Raw genomic sequence first — 22,170 nt, 5'->3', positions numbered from 1 at the left:
CTTTACAGTTTGTGTAAATAATAAATATATTTGATAGTTATGCTTATATAAATATTTCTTCATTTATCATATTTTTGGTTTTTGGTTAGGAATCCTGACTGGTTGTGAGATGCTTAGTTTTTTGCCTTATAGGAATCTTGTTGTGGTTGGTATGGTATTACATTTAGGAAAGTGTTACTGCCTTCTGTATTTTTTTTTCCTATTTGCATTTCACTTATCTTTAACCTCACTCCGTTACAGCCATAGAAGCAACAGCAGCATATGCAAGATAATTAACTCCCATTAGTGATAAGAACAAGAATTTATAATTATTATTTCAATTAAAACAAGAGGCTTATCAATACTTTGAAGAGGACCAGATATTTATTTTTTTTCTGAGCCCAGGACTGGGTCTTTCATGATGCCCGGTGTGTGTGTGTGTGTGTGGGGGGGAGCAGGAGAGTAGTCGATAAGACAGACATCCTGGCATTGATAATCGAATTAGCAAGGTATGTGTGGGGTTGTTGTACACTTCCAGGCTCAGTTTCATTTTGAGTATGGAGGTGGAACCTGTGTAGATGTGGTTATCAAAGGGAGAAGAAATTTTGAGTTAAGCAAAGCTCTGCTTTTATAAAACCTAAGAAACATACAGTACTTTGAATGTCTGAGTGCCTGCACCAGTGGAATACTGGAGGAACTTGTAAAACTTGCTGCAACACTATTTAGAACTGAGCATGTGGTGTGAAAGACTCCTTTTCCTAACATTTTGGCTTGTTTTTCTCTGATTGTGTATTTTAATTGTTTTTACTATATTTGTAAGCTGTGCTGAGCTCTGTTTTTAACAGCAAAAGGGCAGGATATAAATTCTCTTAATCAATCAATAAATACTCCATAGTGTTGGAAACTAGAGTCTAGGCATTTAATGTTGCTTTAAAAAAAAATATTTCTCACATCTTTCCCCAGTTTTTGGTGGTAATTCCTAGGCACAAAAACAAAACAACTGGACAATCCAAATATTAATATTTATAAGTTTATAAGTGACAGTTTTCCCACTAAGTACCTGCATGTCATAAGCAGGGGTAGTCTTATACGGCGAGTATATCCCAAACTCTATATTTTAACTGGAAAAGTTGGGGGTCGTCTTATACGCCCAGTCGTCTTATACGCCGGAATATACGGTAAATCCATGATTGGGTTATATTTATTTATGACGTAGAAATCACTACAGTTTCTTCAAAATGTAAAACTTTCAGGGGAATAGGAATGTTAGCCTACTGTAGCAAGATAACAAAGAGTCTTTAAGACATAAAGATTTATTGTTTCATAGGCTTTCATAGTCTAGACCGGAGGTTCCCAAACTTTCCCCCATGGACCACTTGAGGACTGCTGAGGGTCTTGGCGGACCACTTAATGATTTTGCTGCCTGTTGTAGCAGTTGTAATGCACTGTGCTAGATGCTGAACTATTTTTAATTATATGTTATTGCTTCTTTCATTTCTCCTATGATATTTGATTATATTACAGTTTGCATTCCATAAAATACAATTAAAAATCAGTATGAATATTTAATGTGGACATGCTGCAGATCACCTGAATGGAGCTTGCAATCACAGGTGGTCCATGGACCATAGTTTGGGGACCTCTGGTCTAGACTCGGCCACCTTTTTTCTGTTGAGGGCCACATTCCCTTGAGGGCAATCCTTTGGGGGCTGTATGTTGTCAGTGGGCAGAGTTAGTTTGTAGTCAAATCCAGAGCCAGAAGTGGGTAGGGCCACCCCATTTGTGTGTGTGTCTCTCTCACCCCTCTTCCTCCCTGCCCAGTGGGCTACCAGGAAAGGGACAAATCAGTCTCGTCCAAGGTCTGAACTGATTGCTTACAGAGGGCTTTTGAAATTGAGCCGTATGAAATTAAGCTGAGGGCCACATGTGGCCACAGGGGCCACCAGTTGCCCATCTCTGTTATAGGGCATGCTCTAGCCAAAGTTAGGCACTTCAAGTCCTCTTGTTAAGCACATGCTTCACCCTGTCCTTTTGAAATCAACAGGATCATGCCCTGCTATATGACAGCATGCTGTGGGAATAACTGAATGTGGCTGCTCTTCAGGACAGGAAAATTAAGAGAGATGGACTTTTGTTCCTATCCATATTCTTTTTTTAAAAAAAAAAAACCACACACACAAAGGAGGCTTGCTTGTTGATCTTCTAATTTGTTTTCTCCTTTCAGAATAATAACTTAACCACTCAAGAGCATGAAAACATTATTGTGGTGAGTACAGAATAACATCTTTTTGTCATAACCTCATTTAGTTTTGCTTGCTGTCTTCTCATTCTCTCTGTTTTTTCTCTGTTCATTGTTCTTCACTTTTCCACTGCAAATTTAAACCTGCTTTAATTCTAACTACCCCTCCCAAGAAATTGGGAAAAGCAGTTTCATGAGAATTTCTGAAGTGAGTGTTTGATAGCAGAGGTCTGTAATGGTTTCTCTCAAGGGATAAAATCATAATTTAAAAATCCATTCTGTTGGGAAAAAGTGTATTATTTTTCCAGTGTATTCTTTCCATATCTAGTTGGACAGCTTGATTATAAATACTACTCTAAAGCACACTTCTGACTGTCTCAGGACCGGGTGGTTTCAGCAAGGCAGGGGACAAATCGTAGATACACATTGGATGCTCACTTTGCTTAGGTAATTTGTGTTTTGTTCCATGAGGGTCTTTTTAAGCAGTCTTTTGATTCTTCAGCTTTTGCGGCTTGACCCAATACATTATTACTGATTTATGAGCCTGAGATTTAATTGCAGTGATACTGCTGGAGTGCAGCCAGGGAAGAGTAATATGTTTCTTGAAAGCTGTGCATCCTCACAGTGGCCCGGTTTGCACATAACGTTAAACCAGGTATGAGGAATCATTGACTCTCCAGATGTTGCTGAACTTCAGTTCCCATCAGCCCCAGCAAGCAAGGCCAATGGCCAGGGACAGTGGGAGTTGTAGTTTGGGCCAAATATTCCCTAAACCCCTGCGAAGCCAAACCTTGGCTTAAATTGAACAAGCAAATGTGCAGGCTCCTTGAGAGGAGATTGTGGTTGCTTTTGGGGGCAGGGGAACGCACAGGAGCCATGACAGTTAAAGTGCTATCAAAGAACTTTAATGTATAATGCTGATGTTGTCATTGAGAGCGTGAGCCCCAGCTAAACCCAAATCCACAGTTTTTGAATCCTAACCCTGCCCTTTCCTCGATGCGTCTCTAATCTGAAACGTGCCTGATTAGTTAGTTAAATGGGAGGAAAAGTCAGTATTCCCGCTCTTCAATGTGTGTGCAGATATATATATATCTCCTAATGATTCCAGCAATTTGTCAGAGAGGTGAAAATTGCCTCCCCCTCATTCTAATTTAATTTCGGCCGCTGGCGATTTCCAGATTTGCTTGGTAATCCAATCTAGAATGTTGCTATCACCTGATCATACCATGTCTCGGCGAATCTTCCAGCAAAAGTGACACAATGGCAAAGAGCAGCTATCACCAGGTGTGAATTGCACTTCACCACCACTTAGGAGCCCACTTGAGCTGGGTGGTCGTCATGGCAATCCATCTCCAAAGCGACAGTTAACATTTCCTTTCTATCCCAAATAGGTTAATTTGTGCTCGCTGTTACTGCCTGGCAAGAATATAGTCAGAATGTGCAGCAGAGTAGTGGTGTGGAGGGGAAGAACCACTTAAAAATAACAGCAAGTGTTTGCTGTTGTCCTGCTTTGGAGTTCAGCAGTAGAAGCCCAGAGGTTCACTCAGCGTTGGCGTGAGACAGACGTAGGCTTGGTACAGAGACAGAAAGAGGAAACAGTCCCAAATGCCTGTTGGTGTTCACATTAACCGCAGGGTTGAGTTCACAGCAGGGAATACAACATGGATGGCCATCTTGGGGCACAGATTGCAGAGGCATCAGGAGGTTGTGGTAGCCCTAGACCGGTCAGGAGATCCTACAGGCCTGGCTGTGAGATAGGATCCCTTTTTATCATGATTTGTGTTTGCAGTGCTATTAGGGCAGTTATACATGATCACGTTTTCTTTACCGTTTGCACCTGCAGAAGTTCTGGGGCAGTCATATGGCTTCATTTGCAAAAGGTGCTTGTCCTGTAATTGCCTGTTGAAATCCTGTAACTTTTTACAGCACAAATGTTCTGTTTTTTCTTTTTATGTCCCGCTTTCGGTGTGCTATAGGCAGGACCAGCACCTGCAGGCAGCCAGATTGGGCCCTGATTAAGGGTCCCTGCAGCCCGCAGGGGCCCCTCCTCAGGGTAGGAGGGCGGAGCCTGCTCAGCAATCTGCAGCAGCATCAAGTCATGTGACGCAGCACTGCTGCAAATCACAGAGCTGAAGCTCCCAGGCACCACACCCCCTGATACAGGTGATCTTAAATAAGCCTGCCTGCCTCACTTACCTGTCACATTAGTGTGCGCATGCCTGCCATCACCCAAAGGGGTTGACTCCCCTGCTGCCATCTTGGGCGATGGCAGGTGTGCATGCACAGCATGCAGTGCATGTACACTGATGCCAAAGGTAGGTGGAGCGGATGGGCCTGTATATGCCCTGGGCAGCCTGTATCGGGAGGGGGTGGTGGGAGCAAATGGTGCTGCGGGCCTGGGCAGGCTGGTACCCAGGGGCCTAGTCACACCCGGCGCTGGCCCTGGCTACAACGCAAGAATGCCTCTCCATATAGAAATAATGTAGCAACATTGGGGAAGCATCACAGAACAACTAATCGAATGGAATGTTGTGTGGATGGTCCAGTGTAAATCCACCAGTAATGCAATATTATTGTATCCATAGCATGTTGCAGAATATACCCACCAACCAAAAAGCCCACCCACCAGGAGGGTCCCGTAATGTCAGGATTTCACCATTGATTTCCTGTCCTGTGCTACACTTCCGATGCTCTCCTGGCCGAGTAGACTGAAGGCAGAACCTTGCCAAGTCGCCGGGTGGGGATGTGGTGTGGGGGAGGATTACAGTGAGAGAGCACATGCTTTGCCTGCACTGATTCCCAGGTATTTTCTGGACCCAATTCAAAGTACTGGTCTTGGTCTTTGGAGCCCTTCATGGGTTGCAAACCATGTACCTGAAGGATCACCTGTAATAATATGTACCTGCCTGCACAATAGTTACCATCATATCATCAGAGGTCCTTATCTGATGCCCCCTCCCTGATCTGGCACGCAGCAGGTGACTGCAGTGGTGGCTCTCCAGCTTCAGAATGCTCTCCCCAGAGAAGAGAGGCTCAGCTAGCACCCGCTCTGATGTCTTTCTGACACCAAGGAAAGATCTTTTCATTTCTCCAGGCTTTACTTGGATTCTTTTGATGTTTTCATACTGGGTGTTTTTTTTTAATAGATTTGCTGTTTTTGGCTAATTTTAATGACTGTGTTTGGATATAACACTAGACCATGGTTTATCACTGCATGAGATGAATTTTTGGGCAGACATGGGATGACGTTTTAATCAGGATGATGTCATGTGGACCCTGCAAAAAACTTGCATGCATCAGCACCACCAAGTCTATCATAAGGTGCCGTGTGGAAGCACCCCAGTCGAAAGATATCTCTGTCTGAGACTTTGGAGAGCTATTACCCAATGGTGTGACTGGGACCCATTGGGACTGGTAGGGCACAAAGGCAGGGAGGCCCATAGTAGGCGGAGTCAGAACCAATGGTAGGCGGAGCCAGCTAATTCTAGTTTTGTCCCCATCCTCCCTGAAGTTCTACATCGATTAAGGAGGAGGGATCTGACAGCCAGCGACGCCCCATTGGCTGGCTTTTAAGTAAGAAAGCAGGCATGTGGGGGCTGGCTGAAGGCAGTCTGAGGTTGGTGGGGCAGTGCCCCATTTGCCCTAATGGATCAGCCTCTGGCCTGACGGTGTTAACGCAGCTTTGTATGTTTTATTTATTTAGTCCATTTATATACCGCTTATATTTAAATAAAACTCTAAGCGGTGTACAACAAATGTTGATTGTTTGGTTTCTACTTTGGGTGTTCTTTTAAATATTGTGTGTGTGTGTTTGATATCTCAAGCATGGGTAAGGAATGAACAAGTGATGTTCAAAACACACATACATTCAAGGTGTTACTAATAGTACACAAAGCCCTAAACAACTTGGGACTTGTTTCTGCGAAGGATGTCCTTATCCCTTATGTGACAACTCCACCGCTTCAGTCTGCAGAATTTTACAATTGCCACATAATGTTAATTCTACCCTTGTAAGGAATTGATCTTTTAGTGTGGCATCTCTTACACTCTGGAACTCCTTGCCCACCGACATCAGGCAGGCGCCTTCTTTTTTGTTTAGTCAAGCCTACTCAGACATGTAAAGTCAATATGTATTTTAATCTGTAATTTTAGTTTATAATCCCTATTTTAATCTGTCGGTTTCATTTATATTCTGTTTCTTTTAAAGCTTGTTTTTAACTTTGACTCGTATTGACAACTTTAATTTATATTTTGAATGCTTTGTAAACCGCTTAGAGGCTTTATTTACAATTAAGTGGCCTGCTAAATAAATAAATCCACACAAACTGCTGGAGTTAGAAAGATTCGATACAAACTGTCCCAGCTGTTGTGCTTAAAGAGTTCAACTTTGTAAACTGATACCAGGAATCTTTAGCTTTGGGATAGAAAAGCCCCAAGGCCTCCCTGGATACTGAGAATCTTTTGTTCTAGCAACACTTTGTATTTTACAATGCAGGCAGCAGTGACATAATTTCATTATGCGCATCACAGCAGCTATAAACCTCTAATGCATTTACTGTAGGTAACCACATTGGGTTGCCTAGTGATGGACAGAGAAGGGATGGACGAAGCTCTGGGTACAGAAAGCAGCTTATTTTGACAGAATAATTTTCACAAAAGGCAGGAAAATTCTGATGCCCTCACAAACAAAATCTGGAGTGGTTTTTTGGTTGTTTTTACAGTGTGTGTGTGTGGAAGCTCAGGCCCCCAGACCTCTCTGTGTGGCCATTGGAACTCTCCCCAGGCCACTTCCCTTCTCCCAGGCCACACCCCTCACTGACCCTGCTTTGCACCCCAAGTGTCTTTGTCTGGCTGGAATTAGCCCTTGAACTCTGATCATGTCTCTTGTTTGTCTGGATGGAGGGCAGAGATGTGTGTGGCGCAGAGTGGTAAGCGGTGGTAACGCAGCCGAAGCTCTGCTCACGGCCAGAGTTCGATTCCAAAGAAAGGAGGAAGTCGAATCTCAGGTAAAAGGGGTCGAGGTCCACTCAGCCTTCCATCCATCCATGGTCGGTAAAATGAGTACCCGGCATATGCTGGGGGGTAAAGAAAGGCCGGGGATGGAAATGGCAATCCCGCTCCATATATATGGTCTGCCTAGTAAACGTCGCAAGATGTCACCCTAAGAGTCAGAAACGACTCACACTATAAGTGCAGGCACACCTTTACCTTTACCTTTTAGAAAGTAACCTACTGTATAAAGGCAAACTGTACATTTTTTGCTGTGCCCACTTTTGCCTCTGGCCTTACCCACCAGTAGCATGTGGCCATCGGAAGGTTGCCCAGAATCACATGCGGCCCTAGGCCTGGAAAGGGTTCCCCACTCCTGTTTTGCAGGAAGGAACCCTGAGCAGCCTTTGCAAATAAGTCTACCAAATCACTAGACCACAAACATTTTTACTTGTCCACATCTATGTAATGTTAGGTTGTGAGATGGGGGGGGGGAATCCATGTGTGCTTCCAATTTACAACAGCTTTCTTTGTGTGTTCACCTAGCAGCAGCTCTACCTTGCCATATTGACGTCTGTGTAATGTTGTGTGAAAATGTGTTATCTGCATGCTGATGGGACACATCTGTGACTTATAAGGTCATCTTCGTTGCGTTGGCAGAACAAAAGATTAGAAATGCATTTGCTGCACCAAATGTGTTTAGGTGTTAGGGAGAGCTGGTCTTGTGTCATAGTATATAGGTCAGCCTGTTACCTGATTTTCTTATTATTTGTTTGCTTTATTGTATAAACTTTATAGTGGGTCTGATGCCTCTAAGGCATTGGAAGGGGAGAAGTGGAGTGGGAGGAGGTCTCCAACAGGGCCTCCAGAAACCAGTCTCTAGCATCTTACCTCCTCTGCCGCCAGCAGTCTAGCCTCCTTGCGAAACCAGGAAACTTAGCTCTATGGGTCAAAAGCACCCTCTAGGCTTTGGTACCAGCTTGAAGGCTGTCAGCTGACCTCCACAGGCCCTATCAAGCCCTGGCCTCCAACCCAGCTGCTCAGTTTGAGCAACTAGAGAAGCTATGGCCCCGCCCTGCTCTAGCCCAGTTCCTCTGTATCTTGAGCATCAATCAGCTTGTCTTACTCCACAACACCTGCCTCTGATCCCTTGGATCCTTTTCTCCTAGTGCTGGATCTGTGGACCCCCAGCCAGCTCCGGGCCACGTGGTCTATGTCTGAACTTAACTGGGAACTAATAGTACATCATTGTACATCAATGTGCAATTTGTACATCATTCACTGTATGGCAGTCCTAAAGTTTGTTTTCCTGTTTTTGGTCACAAGCAGATAAAAAATATTAGATAGATGTTGGTTTAATTACGGTTAAATTGTTTTGTCTTATATATATATATCAAAACTGGAAAGGTGATTACACGCTATCACTAAATGAATGATTAAGTAAATTATGGGGCTATGCAATAATGTCAAGACAATTATGTTGCTGTGAATGATGGAAGCAAAATAACATATAATCAACATTTGTACATGTTTATTAATTTTTGTAAATGAGAACTTATTTAATGTAATTTATTTATATAATATGTAAACAGGAATCACATATTGATGAGTTTGAATTAGATTTTTTCTTTAACTTAGAATAATAGTTCTATCCCTGATAAAGTCGAATATAAATGTGTCATCCATTCCCACCTCTATTTTCAGGCACTTGCACCTTTGCTGGAAAACAACCACCCACCTCCTGACTTGTGTGAATTTTTTTGCAAGGTATTTCTGCATTTTTAAAACAATCTCCAGAACTTTGTTTGCTCAGCACTTATCCACACGACAGACGTAACCCCCATAGGGGGTTTAAACATGCATTCAGTGTTCTCTGTGTTCAGGAGTTTCCTTATCCTCAGTGTTTGTGAATGCTACTTTCAGGTGCCCCCATTACAACCATGGATCTTTCCCTGTTTTTGAAATAAATGGGTCAGTTCTTCCACATGCAGTCAGCCTCCATGCACCTGTCAGAATCCCTGTGTTCATATTGAAACAACTGAATCAGTCCACTTAATTCTGGTAGAGGTATCCAGATGCTTGAATGCAAAGCTAATACATACAAAGAAGGGAGACTGACCATTGTCTAGTTGCAGAGTGCGTGCTTTGAATGCAGAAGACCCCAGGTCAGATCCTTGGCATCTCCAGTTCAAAGGATCAGGTTAGAAGCTGTTGAGAAAGATCTCTGGCAGAGACCCTTGAAGAGCCTCTGCCTGTTAGATTAGGCAATGCTGGGCTAATCTAACCTGGCTTGGTATAAGGCAGCTTTCTGTGATCCACAAACAGAGGATGCCACTTTATATGAGTCAGACCATTGGTCCATGTAGCTCAGTACTGTCTACACAGTACTGGCAATGGCACTCCAGGATTTCACAGCAGGGTCTCTCTCAGACCTTCCTGGAGATGCCGGGGACTGAACCTGGGACCGTCTGCATGCAAAGCAGACGCTCTACTGCTAAGCCAAAAAAGCAGTCACTAGGTCACCATATCTGTAATTCTAGTGACCAAAGCCTGGCATAAATTGGCAAATTCAACATATACGGACAATAGCTGTCACTTAACGCTTCACAGGATACAGATCCGCAGTAGCCAAAATGTGTTTTTAAGGGTTCTTAGTGAGCTATATTTTAGGAGGCTTTCACACAGCCTCACTCGCCCGATGTTGGCACGTTCTTGTAACCCAGGGTATGACAACCCATTTTGGAAGCACATATTTTACTTTTGCTGATTGAATTGATGGATTTCTGTAATTGTCAGTGAGAGACGATGCTTCTTTTCAGCTCTTTTTAACACACACGCATGTGTATAAAATTACTATTATTATTATTATTATTATTTGATGCAGCACTGCAGAGAACGCCCTCGATCCATGGTGGTCATAGAAGTGTTCACTCCGGTTGTGCAAAGAATCCTCAAACACAACATGGTGAGTTGAGATTGATTGATTTATTTCTATTCCATTCCATGTATGGGTCGCTTCCTATAAAAACCTCGAAGCGATTTAACTTTCAGGCATCTCTTGTTTTTAGAAGTTTTTATGTTGCTGCATACCGCCCTGATGTTTTGCGATGTCTTTTCTAAACTGAATTGGGATTTTTCAACAAATTGCTTCCCACTAGCCATTCTCATAGATACATAGGAAAATGTCTTATACTGACTCAGACCACTGGTCCATTAAGCTCAGTATTGTCTACACTGACTGGCAGTGGCTGGGCAGGATGTCAGACAGGGGTGTCTTTTCATCCTACCTGGAGGTGCCAGGGATTGAACCTTCTGCATGCTTGGGGGTTGTGGTGTAAGACTGTTCTTTAGCTACAGCCAAGGCTAGGTCAACTGTGCAGGCTGTGTGTGTGTTATGTGCCTTCAAGTCGATTACGCCTTATGGCAACCCTAAGAATCAGCGACCTCCAATAGTATCTGTTGTAAACCACCCTGTTCAGATCTTGTAAGTTCAGGTCTGTGGCTTCCTTTACGGAGTCAATCCATGAGAATTTGGATTTATTGTGGGTAAGTGGCAATGTTTTTTCTTCGCTCAGCATCGCTGACTGCGAACAGACTCTGCCTCGTTAGCTGTGATGGGATTGGGTCATCGCCACACGTGGTATCATAGGAACATTTGTTATTCTAATGGCGTTATAAGTGGAAGCATAAATCAGTCAAAACATCTAGATTTCTTTTATGATCTCATGCACTTTTGTTTGCAGTCAAACCAGGAGGCTTAGGGTCAGGCATTGAATGACAACAGACTGAGGAATTTCATGAAGCAACAAGAGCAGAGTGTTTTGCCAGGAGGAGACTGCACATAGAATCCGATCACAGGAGGCAGCCAGACACCCCCCCCAATGCTCATACTACTTCATTCCCTACTGACCCCCATCACATTTTAAACACCTGAAGAAATGTCTAAAGACAGAATCAGCTATTTATATGATACCGTGGTCCTTGAACATTAATAATTTTTGGAACACTTTATTTGTTTATTTAAAATCAATTGACTTTAGTAACTTAAATCCATTAATTTTAGTGGGTCTACTCTGAATATGACTTAATTGGATATCACCCAATATTTATATACTGCTTTTCAGCTCTGAGTTTCCCAAAGCAGTTTGAAAAACAGAAGTTAAAAAAAAAAGCATTTAAACCTAAAATCAATATATAATTTTTCTGGTGCAATTAAGGTCATTACAGAAACTGTAACTAAGTTCCTGTTGAGAACATAGATGATAATGAGTAAATCGTGCTCTCCTACCTGTTGATAGAGATATTGGATAATTTGGTGTCTTAGTTTTGTGCATTAACTGTTGTACAAGGTTTATTGTGAGGTCTATTGAATGGATCAATAAGTATATGGATTATATGTACATATAAACATCAGAAATTGGCTTGATGGAAGAAGTCAGCAAACAGAGAGCTGTGTTGGAAATTGGGTTTTGTGTCTTGTTGGAATGGAAAATCTAAGTGATGATCTGAATGTGTTCTGTCCCCACTGTCAGAGGCAGTGTGGCTCTGAATACCAGTTCTGGGAACCACAAGTGGGGAGAGCACTGTTGCATTCATGTACTGCTTGCGGGCTTCCCAACAGGATGCTGGACAAATGGGCCTTTAACCTGATCCAACAGGGCTTTTTTTTAATGTTCTTATGGCTGTATTGTTTTAATTAACAGGAACGAAAGCGGGAGGGGAATATAAGTGGTGACTACTATGGCCCTCTCCACATTGTTAAATATGTCCAGACAAAAATTCCCTTTTTAAAAATGCACAGGTTGAAGCCTTGCATCCGTTCTTCTGTGACTTTATTTGCATCCTCTTCTGTTTTGGGCAGGATTTTGGGAAGTGCCCTAGGTTGAGGCTTTTTACTCAGGAGTACATTCTGGCCTTGAATGAACTGAACGCTGGCATGGAAGTAGTGAAGAAGTTTATTCACAGGTCAGTGCTTGTTCACTCAAAATCTGTGTCCTCCAAGGGTGTTGATCCTTTCATTCTTCCTTCTCTTCTTCATCTCAGTGCCTTTCAAGAACTGCTGCCAGTTCACACCAGGACTCAATTCCCAAGCCCAGGGCAATTGATCCTGGCCAGGCACAACCTGTGCCTCCCTTACCAGGGCTGAGTAAACCCACAACAACCCTGCAAGGTAGGTAGACTGTCACCACCCCTTAAATCTGATCATCCACTCTGGGCCAAGGGGAAACCCAAAGTGCCAGAAATAGACCTGCCAAGAATTCCAAAGGACAAGAGCCAGGAATGCATTCCTTGCCTTGGAGCCTTCAGGTAAAATACCCAAATATACGGTAGCCTGTGGCTAATTGGCAAAGGTGCTGGATTCAGAGCCGATTTCCCCCTGACATGAACACACACTGGTAAATAAGAGGTAGCTTTATTAAAATAAAATATAAGTGCAAAAAGTATAACACTATAACCAAACACCCCCAAGGTCTAGATAAAATACAGAGAGAGTTCAAATCACAAATAACAATAACAAAGCTGTCTAGCTTAATCTATACTCACAATAGAGGTAAACCAGCAGAGTAACATCATGGTTTCACATCTCCTCAGAGATGTGTAGCCTGGATGGAAGATGGAACCCCGACATCAGGTTGTACCAAAGAACATTGGGGAACAAAGACCTAAAGTCTTGGTCCTATTATGGGGAAATGCCCAGCAAGAGACAGGAATTAATTAGCCAATCAGTAGCCTTTCTGATGATGAAATCTTCTGGAGCTTTTACCCCTAATGGTCATGCACACCTCCAACCTTTCCAGGCCTGTGGCCTTGACGTACCAGTCTCGGGCTGATAAGCAGGTGTTCTTGCTTACTGCTTAATTAACTGAGTTCAGCTGTTAGAACAGCTGTCGCATGGCCTCATAGAGGCCTTAATTCAGGCAAGATGTCCCCCCCCCACAATTCCTTGCCACAGAACCATTTTAGAAACCAGATGTTCTTGGCACTCCTCAACAGCAGACAGTTACAGCTTGCCAGTACTCAGTTTTAAGTGCTGTTTTCAGCAAAAGGCGCACACTGAACAACCGTTTCTGAGCATTTTAGTCTTGCACTGTGTTTTCTATCCATAGACTCAGGCTGCCATCTGCACCATATATTTAAAGCACTATGAAACCCAGTGGTGGCTAGTGGCTCCATGTTATTGGGGCAGTGGAATCTGCTCTTAAGCACCTTGGACAACTCCTTGAAAGTTCAGACTAAAACTCCGAGCAGATTCCGCTGCCCCAGTGACATGGACCCATCAACCGCTACCGATGATGCCACTTTAAAAAGTCATGGCTTTCCCCAAAGAATCCTAGGAAATGTCGTTTGTTAAGGGTGCTGAGAGTTGTTAAGAGACCCCTGTTTCCCTCACAGAGCTACAATTCCCAGAGTTCTCTGGGAAGAGGCTTTGACTGTTAAACCGCTCTTAGAATTGTAGCTCTGTGAGGGAAATAGAGGTCTCCTAACAACTCTCAGTACCCTTCATAAACTACAGTTCCCAGGATTCTTTTGGGGGAAGCCATGACCGTTATGGTGCTATGATCCTGCTTTAAATATAGTGCAGTTGGGGCCTCAGTCTTTGTTTCCTTTGTTCCTTTATTGTAGGGATTGTAGGGATGGGGGAGGAACTTGATTCAGTTCTCATTTAAAGCCAAATTTATCAGATTCGTACTTTCCGGAACAGCATGAGTACCAAACATAGGCATCCTTCAAAATTTGCACTTAACCGAATTTTGCAGTGCAGTTCTCCAACTAGCCAGTGGTTTGTAAATATATGCATATTAGTGTAAAGTGTGCAAAAAAAAGAATATATTAATGAAAATAACATACCAAAATGCAGCAAGTTAGGATAAATTGCTTGCAAAAATGTGTACATTAGTCAAAACTGCGTTACAAAAATGTGTTTAGTAGGAGAAATTTCCACTAAAATGCTGGAGAATTTTCATGAGGATTTTTTTTTTTTAAAGAAATGCAAATTGCTTCAGAAATGTAGAGAACCAAATTTAAAATTGGAAACATGAGAAACTGAGAGAGCAGAAACCAGCAGATTCTTCCATCCTCTTTTACTACAGGGTGGGCAACCTTCAACCTAATTTCATGCAGGTGGCAAGGGAGGTAGAATGGGAGAGGGGTGGCAAAGAGAAGGGGGAGAGTGAAAAGTGGGTATTGGAAACGGAGAGAAAAGGGATGGCTCTTCCCATTTTTGGCTCTTGCTTCGCCCCCTGGCATGCAGCCTCCAACAAATTATTCCCGATGAAATGCAGCCTCATGGGGGGAAAGGGCTCCCCACTCCTGCTTCACTGCAGTAACGTTGCCTTGTGTTTGCGCCCTCATGCTGCTACTGTTGTCTTTCCAGCATGCATGGCCCTACCGGACAGTGCCCCCACCCCAGGGTCCTGCCAAATCTCGTTGCCGTCTGTTTAGCAGCCATTTATTCATGCTACGAAGAATTCATCAACAGGTTAGTGATTGCAACCTCTGAATTGATGTTCTCCTCCTTGGCATTCAGTCCATGGTCCACTCGTTCTTCTTTGGGTTTTGGATGCCTGAGTCATTGCAAAATGCACCATGGTGCACTGTCAGTCACGAAAGGCGCTTATCTCAGCTTTGTTACAATTTGTAAACTTCTTAGAGGTTTCTGTTTACAATCAAGTGATATATAATATATACATTTTGTTAAATCAATTCAAAAATAAATATACTGCAATGGCAGTTGGAGAAAGATTGTGTTGCCACTTCCACATTTATTGTGTGGACTTTGAACCACATCTGTGCCATTCACACTGCATGCGTGTATTTCGGTCTACTCAGGTTCCTTTACCTTATTTATTTATTTATTTATATATATATATATATATATATAATTACATTTACACTCATGGTTTTCCCTAAATGCCAATACATTTTCTCTGTGTGTTTCAAATATGTGGTAAGATTTAAATTGTATTTGAACTTACATGGCATTAGGAGCAGCCAACGCTGTACCCTGCAGATGTTGCTGGACTACAGTTCCCATCAGCCCTGGCCAGCATGGCCAGTGATAAAGGATGATGGGAGCTGAAGTCCAGCAAGACCTGGAGGGCACCATATTGGCTGCCCCTGCACTGCATGAGTGCTTCCGAAGTCTGAATAGGAGCAAGACATTCCTCCATCCCACCCTCCAAGCCCAGTGTTAAGTATTTTTTTTAAAAAATTAGAGTTCCAGTAGTGAATCCTGGCTGGGAGCTGTGTCACATGTCCTAGAACCCCCTATGCCTTATGTGTGTGTGTGGGGGGGGACAAGGTCAGACACGTGCTCAGCGTAACTTCTCTCTTTCATTATATTTCATATATCCCACAACTCCACTATATAGAAGAACCAGTTGTCTAGTGGCAAATTCAGAAGTGCAGGGTCCCTTTATGATAGTCACAGCCATACCCCCTCCTCCCTCTTTTGCTGTTGGGTTGAGAATGAAATGCACGTTAATCCCTTCTCCCATGAACAGCCAGTAAGCATGAAAGGGAAGAGTGTTAATTACTGAGAAGAATCTTCTCAGTAGATGACTCACCTCCTTTCATTCTGGTTTATTCCAATCAGCAGGAAAGGAAAAGGAAGCATGTTAGAAGTCTCTCATCAGTGGCCAACACACTCCCCTTTCATGCTGATTGGCTCATAGAATGCTGGAGATATTGGGACCCTGCTCCCAAAAAAGTAAGGGGTCTAAGACCCCCTCCCCAAGACCCTGGATGGCTATACCCCTCAGAAGAACTGATTCTAAGGATGCACGCTGCTACATACCTTCCCTGTTTGAACCAGGAGTAGTGGTGGACCGAGAGGAGAGATAGCAGTTAAGGCAATATAGTTTCTGCAATAGCACAGATTTGTGAATCTTTGTGTCAGCAATGTCTGAGCACACAGAGAAGGTCCACACAGCAGCCCTTAGCCCTGGCCCAGGGCAGATTCCTGTAGGGAAGGGTCATAGCTCAGCGGTAGAATACAGACTTTGCGCACAGAAGGTTCCAAGTTCAATCCCTGGCTTCTGTGTGAAATTCTGGAGAACTGTTGCCCATCAGTGTAGACAGTACTGAGCTAGATGGAACAATGCTCTGACTCGGCGTAGGAAGCCAGCTAGTACCTATGTACTCCCCCAGGGACAGGTCTACCCACATTCCCACCACCTACCCACCACTGTTACCAGTGTAGGGAGAAATGGCCAGAACCATAGGATGTGCTGGCAATCCATTGGGCTGAGAGAGTGTGGGTGGGGATGCCACCACTCTCTACCCCAAGGGGTCACCAACCCATTGCCTGCTGGCACCATGGCACCCATGAAGGCCTTCAGTGGCTTCTCCAGCAGGTAGCCCAGAATCTGAGTTTTTTTTTTTTTTAAAGTCTCTAGCCCTCCTAGAAAGAAAGTTATGGAGCAAAGTGTGAAGGTACCCTTCTAAGCGATTTATGTGAAACGAGCCAGCCTGGCTGCTCCTGCCTGTCACTATTATTAGCCAATGAGTGAAGTCAGAGCTGTGATTGATATGTGAGCCTAGGCTTTGGTTTAGGGTTGGCATTGCGGAAAAACAGGGTTCTTGTGCCTTTAATAGCCGTATGGGAGGCAGAAATAAAACAGGTCAAGCCTTTTCTAGTATTGAAATACAATTATGGGGAAAGCTTCACTCTCAAATTTTGTGTTATGACACACCCCAAATGGCAGCCATTTTGTGATTGGTGCCTGCAGCACGCTCTCAAAATTTGAAATCTGGTCCAAAAAGGTTGGCAATCCCTGTTCTATCCCTTCCTGAAGCTGACTCTCTAGCAAAGCTGGTTGCTTGCCAGGGCAATACTATGGTATGAATTTCATCACAGTTTTTGCGTCATTTGGAAGAGAGAGCTGCATTCCTTCCCATTATGGCCAAGTTCATAGACCTTCAGTGAAATATGGCCTGTACTGTAAATTCTTTTGGGGAGATGTTTGTTTTCCTCTGGTATAAATAGGGCAATTGCAAGGGGCCAAGATGAAACCGGAGCATCTGTTGCAACACAGCTAGGCTGCAGCGTCTGGCTCTCTTCCCTGCTATTTCTGCAATGTCTGGCTACTAAAATTTTGATTCCCCCCCCCCCACTATATGTACACAGCCGGGACAATTCTCCAAGCCTGAAGGAAATTCGGAATGGCTGCCAGCAGCCCTGTGACCGTAAGCCCAATTTGCCCCTCCGGCTCCTCCACACAAGCCCCGACCTGGTGTCCCAAGAAGCGACATTGACCGAGTCCCGCCTCAAGTCAGTCATTGTCACGTCAAACGAGATCCATGTGGAGGTTGAGCGCAACAACACGGCCAACCAGAAGATGACGGCCAATGTTGGCAACGACAGTGAGCCCAACCTGATTGATTGCTTGATGGTCAGCCCCACCTGTAGCACCATGAGCATCGAGCTCAGCGCCCAGGCGGACCGCATCCTCGGCTGCTACGTGGAAATACTCAGGATGCTGTGAGTACTTCTTTCCTGGCCTCTCAAGGCAGCCTCTCCTGAACCACAGGTGGTGGGTGATGGGGCGGTGGGGAGGTGGGTGTGCATTTCCGCCTGGCTTCTCCTCACCAACATCTGCAGGCGTCCAGCGAGATGTGCAAATAGCAGAGCAATAAATCTAACACTGGCATTAATGTCTGCAACAGGCATCTGGACTGGCCAGCGGAGCTCCAAAAATAGCCTCCAGCTGATGAAAATGGCCAGTTTTTTGTTTGCCCATTGACCCTTGAGCGTATTTTGCAAGACTAGGATGTCTCTGCCTGTGGTTCTGCGTTATTCCTTGCCTGCCAATTACCCCTCTTCTTCCATTTGGGGATTATCTCCAACAAGATTGTTTTCAGACTGTACTGGCTCATAAGGGGCCAGCAAAAGAAAACCTGTGGAGAACCTCTGCCCCTCCAGATGTTGCTGAAGTACAACTCTCATCATCCTGAGCCTTTGGCCATGCTTGCTGGGGCTGATGGGGGTTGTAGGTCAGCAACATCTGGAGGGCCAAGGGTTTCCCACACCTGGTGTGTAATGGAAGGCACAGATGCAGGGATTTCGGAGTGGGGTGCTGCTCATACAAGCTAATTCAGCAGGGGTCTCTCAGCCTCCCTATGCTGATCCTGGGTGGATTTCCCCCCATCCTAGTAGGCATTGCAAGGGGAACCATACACAATGGTAAAGCACATCTATTGCACACAGAAGGTCCACATTTCAACCCCTGGCATCTCCAGTCTAAAAAAAAGGGTCAGGAAGCAGGTGACGGGTAAGACCCTTTTCTGCCAGAGGCCTGGCCAGAGTGGACAGTATCGGGCTAGATAGAGGCAGGGCTGTAGCTCAGTGGTGGAGCATCTTCTCTGCATGCAGCAGGTCCCAGGTTCAGTCCCTGGCATCTCCAGGTATGGCTGGGAAAGGCTCCCTGTCTGTAAACCTAGAGAGCCACTGCCCGTCAGTTTCAACAATACTGAACAAGTTGGGCCAATGATCTATATCAGTGTGACACGGCTTCCCATGTAGATTCACAAAGGGTCTGACCACAGCTGCTTACCTTGCGTGGCCAGGTAAATCACGCAGCTCATCTGGCTGCTTGATGTGTTCCTTGTACAAATTATGCCTGTTCTCTTTTGGTTGCTGCTGCCAGAGGCAGCCTTACTTGGGAACCTAGGAAGCTGCCTTATACTGATCCAGACCATTGGTTCCTCTGGCTCAGTACTGTCTACCCTGGCGGCTCTCCAGCATTTCAGGCAGGGATTGAACCTGCATGAACGCAGATGCTCAGCCGTTGAGCCAAGGCAGCAACCCAGGTCCTTGGGCTGGAAAGGAGGTTTTGGCTTGATAGTGAGAGGAGATTATTCCCTTCTAGACTCCTATTTCCATTCACATTTGAGCCATCACAACTGCCTCTGACCTTCACTCACTGCACCTACTGTCAGCATGGAGGGCGAATTGGAAGCTTGGCAGCTTAGGTTACTCAAAGGCAGGGGCAGGGAACCTGTGGCCCTCCAGATACTGTTGTCCTCCAGCTCCCGTCATCACCAACAATTGGCAATACCTGTTGCCACTGATGGGAGTTTGAGGCCAATGACATCTAGACAGCTAGAGGTCCCTCCCCCACCCCCACTTTAAGGTGATGATCTGAGTGAATGACACCATGCAGCTCATTTTGAAAAGGATTCATTCAGTACACACACACACACACACACACACACACACAAAAACACACACACACACACAAACACACACACTTGCCTTATATGCAGAGGATACGGCAAACCAGCCCTCTAGATACTGCTCTGCTTGTGCTTCTGTGTTATGCTCCTGCTTAGTTTGCTTTGCTTGTTTCTTTAGTATAAATATCTTTATACTGCTCTTCATTGCAAATTCCCAAGGTGTTTTTTTCTTTGCATTTTTCTTTGGTTTTCTCAGTTCCATAATACACAAGCACATGAAAAACCCAATTACTTAATTCATACTTCCACATCCACAATTACTGCTTCATTTGTTTTGTATTGATTCCAATGCAGCAACGACAAAAAAAACCCTCCACAACTCCTTATATTTTGCTATTTGATTCAAAACCATATAATAAATAAATCCCTTGAAACCCACTCTATAAAGGAAGATAGAGGTTTTGGAGTTCAGATGAAAATAATGAGAGTATCTATGAGGATGCCCCTTTATCTAATTATTTGTATCTACTTAGACTTGTAAGATGACTCCTAATTGCATGCTGTGCTGTATTTGAATTGTATTGTATATTGTTTTGTGATTTGTTTGTTCCTTGTATTGTATTTTGAGTTTTGCTTGGTATATTGTTTTGATTTTTCTTTTGTACTGTATAAGTTTTTGAGATTTTTTTTAAAGTCGCTTTGAGTTTCATTCTGGAAAAAAAAGTGACTAATAAATATCATTAATACCACGAAAACGACAAATAATTGGATGTTAGAACAAATTAAACCAGAACTATCACTAGAAGCTACAATGATGAAACTGAGGTTATCATATTTTGGACTTGATTCACTAGAAAAGACAGTAATGTCGGGAAAAACAGAAGGGAGTAGAAAAAGAGGAAGGCCAAACTAGATGGACTGATTCCATAAAGGAAACCATAGATCTGAACTTACAAGATATGAACAGGGTGGTTCAAGACGGATGCTATTGGAGGTCCCTAATTCATAGGGTCGCCATAAGTCATAATCGACTTGGAGGCACATAACAACAAACTCTGAGTAGAACTTAGTTGAATACAACCCATTCTCAAGCTACTGCATTACCTTCAGATATCCTCTTGATCATGGCTTCAGAGTGACAAAGGCTGCAACCTTATTCAGTAGGACTTAACTTCAGAGTAGGCATGGCTAGGATTGTGCTGCAAGGTGGCAGTCCTTTTCCTAGCAAACCCTGTTGAACGCAATGGCACTTTTGAATAGACATGTATAGGATTGTGCTGCAAGTGCAAGTTGATTACCTTGTAGAGCAGGCAGAGAATAACCTTCGCATCTGGTTGTGCTTAAGAGATTCTCTGTTAGGAGTGCCTAATGCTTACAAAGCGGAAAGCCATAGATGGGTCCTGCATCCATTATTTGGTTTGAATAATTGCAATTTCTTATGGTAATTATTCCCAGAAGATGCTGTCAGCTTAGTATTGCACAAATAATCTTACTGTCTCTGTTGCCTGCATCACACTTAGTGGGAGTGCTGAATCAGATCTGTCAAGGAACAATTAAATGGATTGCGATGTTGATTCTCCAAGTTCGGCTCAACACTGCCCTCAATAAGAGCTTTATTTAAACTCCAGTGACTGCAGAGTTGTTTAGTTCACAGGCTGAATGGCTTTGTTTTCAGAGTGAAATACCAGGGTAGGGATGAGGGTAAAATTCAATTCAGTTCGCATTTAAAGATGAACCAACCTAATTTGCCCTTTCTTAATCTATACACAAACTGAAACACAGCCATCCTTTGAAATCTGCACTTCTCTGAATTTTGCTGCAGTCAACTAATGTGTGCAAAAACGCATATCCTAGGGCAGTGGTTCCCATCCTTTATGAGTACGGGACCCCCTTGGTAAGTTAAAAAAATTGAGTGACCTCCCCCATGCTAATTGTAATTTTAGTCTCTGTTAATTGAAAAAATGGTGTGTGGCAAAATCATATCTCCAAATATCCCCTTCCATTAAAAGCTCCCTGCAGACAGGGAGGTGTTGCTTTCTTTTCTTAATGCAAAGGTCCAATCAAATTGGGATCCCCCTCCCCCCCCCGACAGTCTGAAGATGTACAGTCCTGTCTCCCAACAGCAGTGGGTTACAGTGTTGGGCAAATCCCCACTGAGCCATGAAGCCCACTGCATAACCTTGGGCCAGACACAGTCTCTCAGCCTGACCTATCTCACAGGGTTGGTGTAAGGATAAAATGGAAAGGGGGGGAACCATGTCCACCATGTTGAGCAACTTGAAGGAAAGGTGGTATATAAATGCAATAACAATTAAATAAATAAATACATTTCTGCTGCAATACCAGGAGTGGTGTAGTCGTGCAGGGTCTCAGGGGGTCTTAGACTTTACTTTTTTGGGAGCAGGGTCCTATGTCTCCAGCGTCCTAGGAGTCAATCATAGTTAGCCACTGAGAAGAGACTTCTAACATGCTTCTTTTGTGCTGATTGGAGCCAATCCGAGTGAAAGAAGGCAAGTCAGCTACTGAGAAGACTCTTCTCAGTGCCAACATTCTCCTCTTTCATGCTTATTGGTTCCTAGGCATTAACAAGGATCTCATTCTCAACCCCACAGCAAAAAAGCGGGAGGGGCATGGCTGCGATCAACATGAAAGGACCCTGCACTTCTGAATTTGCCACTACACTACAGAATACTAGGATCCCAGCCTCAACAAACCTGCTGAGCTTTTCCTTCTTTCTTTTTTATTTATAATCAAGAAGCAGCAATGTGTCGGTGATGGGGATGCTG

General features: G+C 43.9%; 1 protein-coding gene across 7 annotated transcripts in view; it reads left to right on the top strand.

Annotated features, from left to right (window-relative positions):
- CMIP (c-Maf inducing protein) overlaps positions 1 to 22,170 on the top strand; it is a 258,040-nt gene that overhangs the window by 204,381 nt on the left and 31,489 nt on the right. For all 7 annotated transcript variants that reach the window (XM_061594214.1, XM_061594211.1, XM_061594213.1 and 4 more), the window contains 6 exons: positions 2,204 to 2,245; positions 8,912 to 8,974; positions 10,092 to 10,172; positions 12,069 to 12,172; positions 14,583 to 14,687; positions 17,337 to 17,690. In XM_061594214.1, the coding sequence (XP_061450198.1) occupies positions 2,204 to 2,245; positions 8,912 to 8,974; positions 10,092 to 10,172; positions 12,069 to 12,172; positions 14,583 to 14,687; positions 17,337 to 17,690 (749 nt within the window). The remainder of the gene's footprint in view (positions 1 to 2,203; positions 2,246 to 8,911; positions 8,975 to 10,091; positions 10,173 to 12,068; positions 12,173 to 14,582; positions 14,688 to 17,336; positions 17,691 to 22,170) is intronic.

This window comes from Rhineura floridana, chromosome 13 (genome assembly GCF_030035675.1).
Source record: "Rhineura floridana isolate rRhiFlo1 chromosome 13, rRhiFlo1.hap2, whole genome shotgun sequence".
NCBI lineage: Eukaryota > Metazoa > Chordata > Lepidosauria > Squamata > Rhineuridae > Rhineura > Rhineura floridana.
Note: the sequence above shows the minus strand (reverse complement) of the source record. Positions and strands in the feature narration are given on the sequence as shown.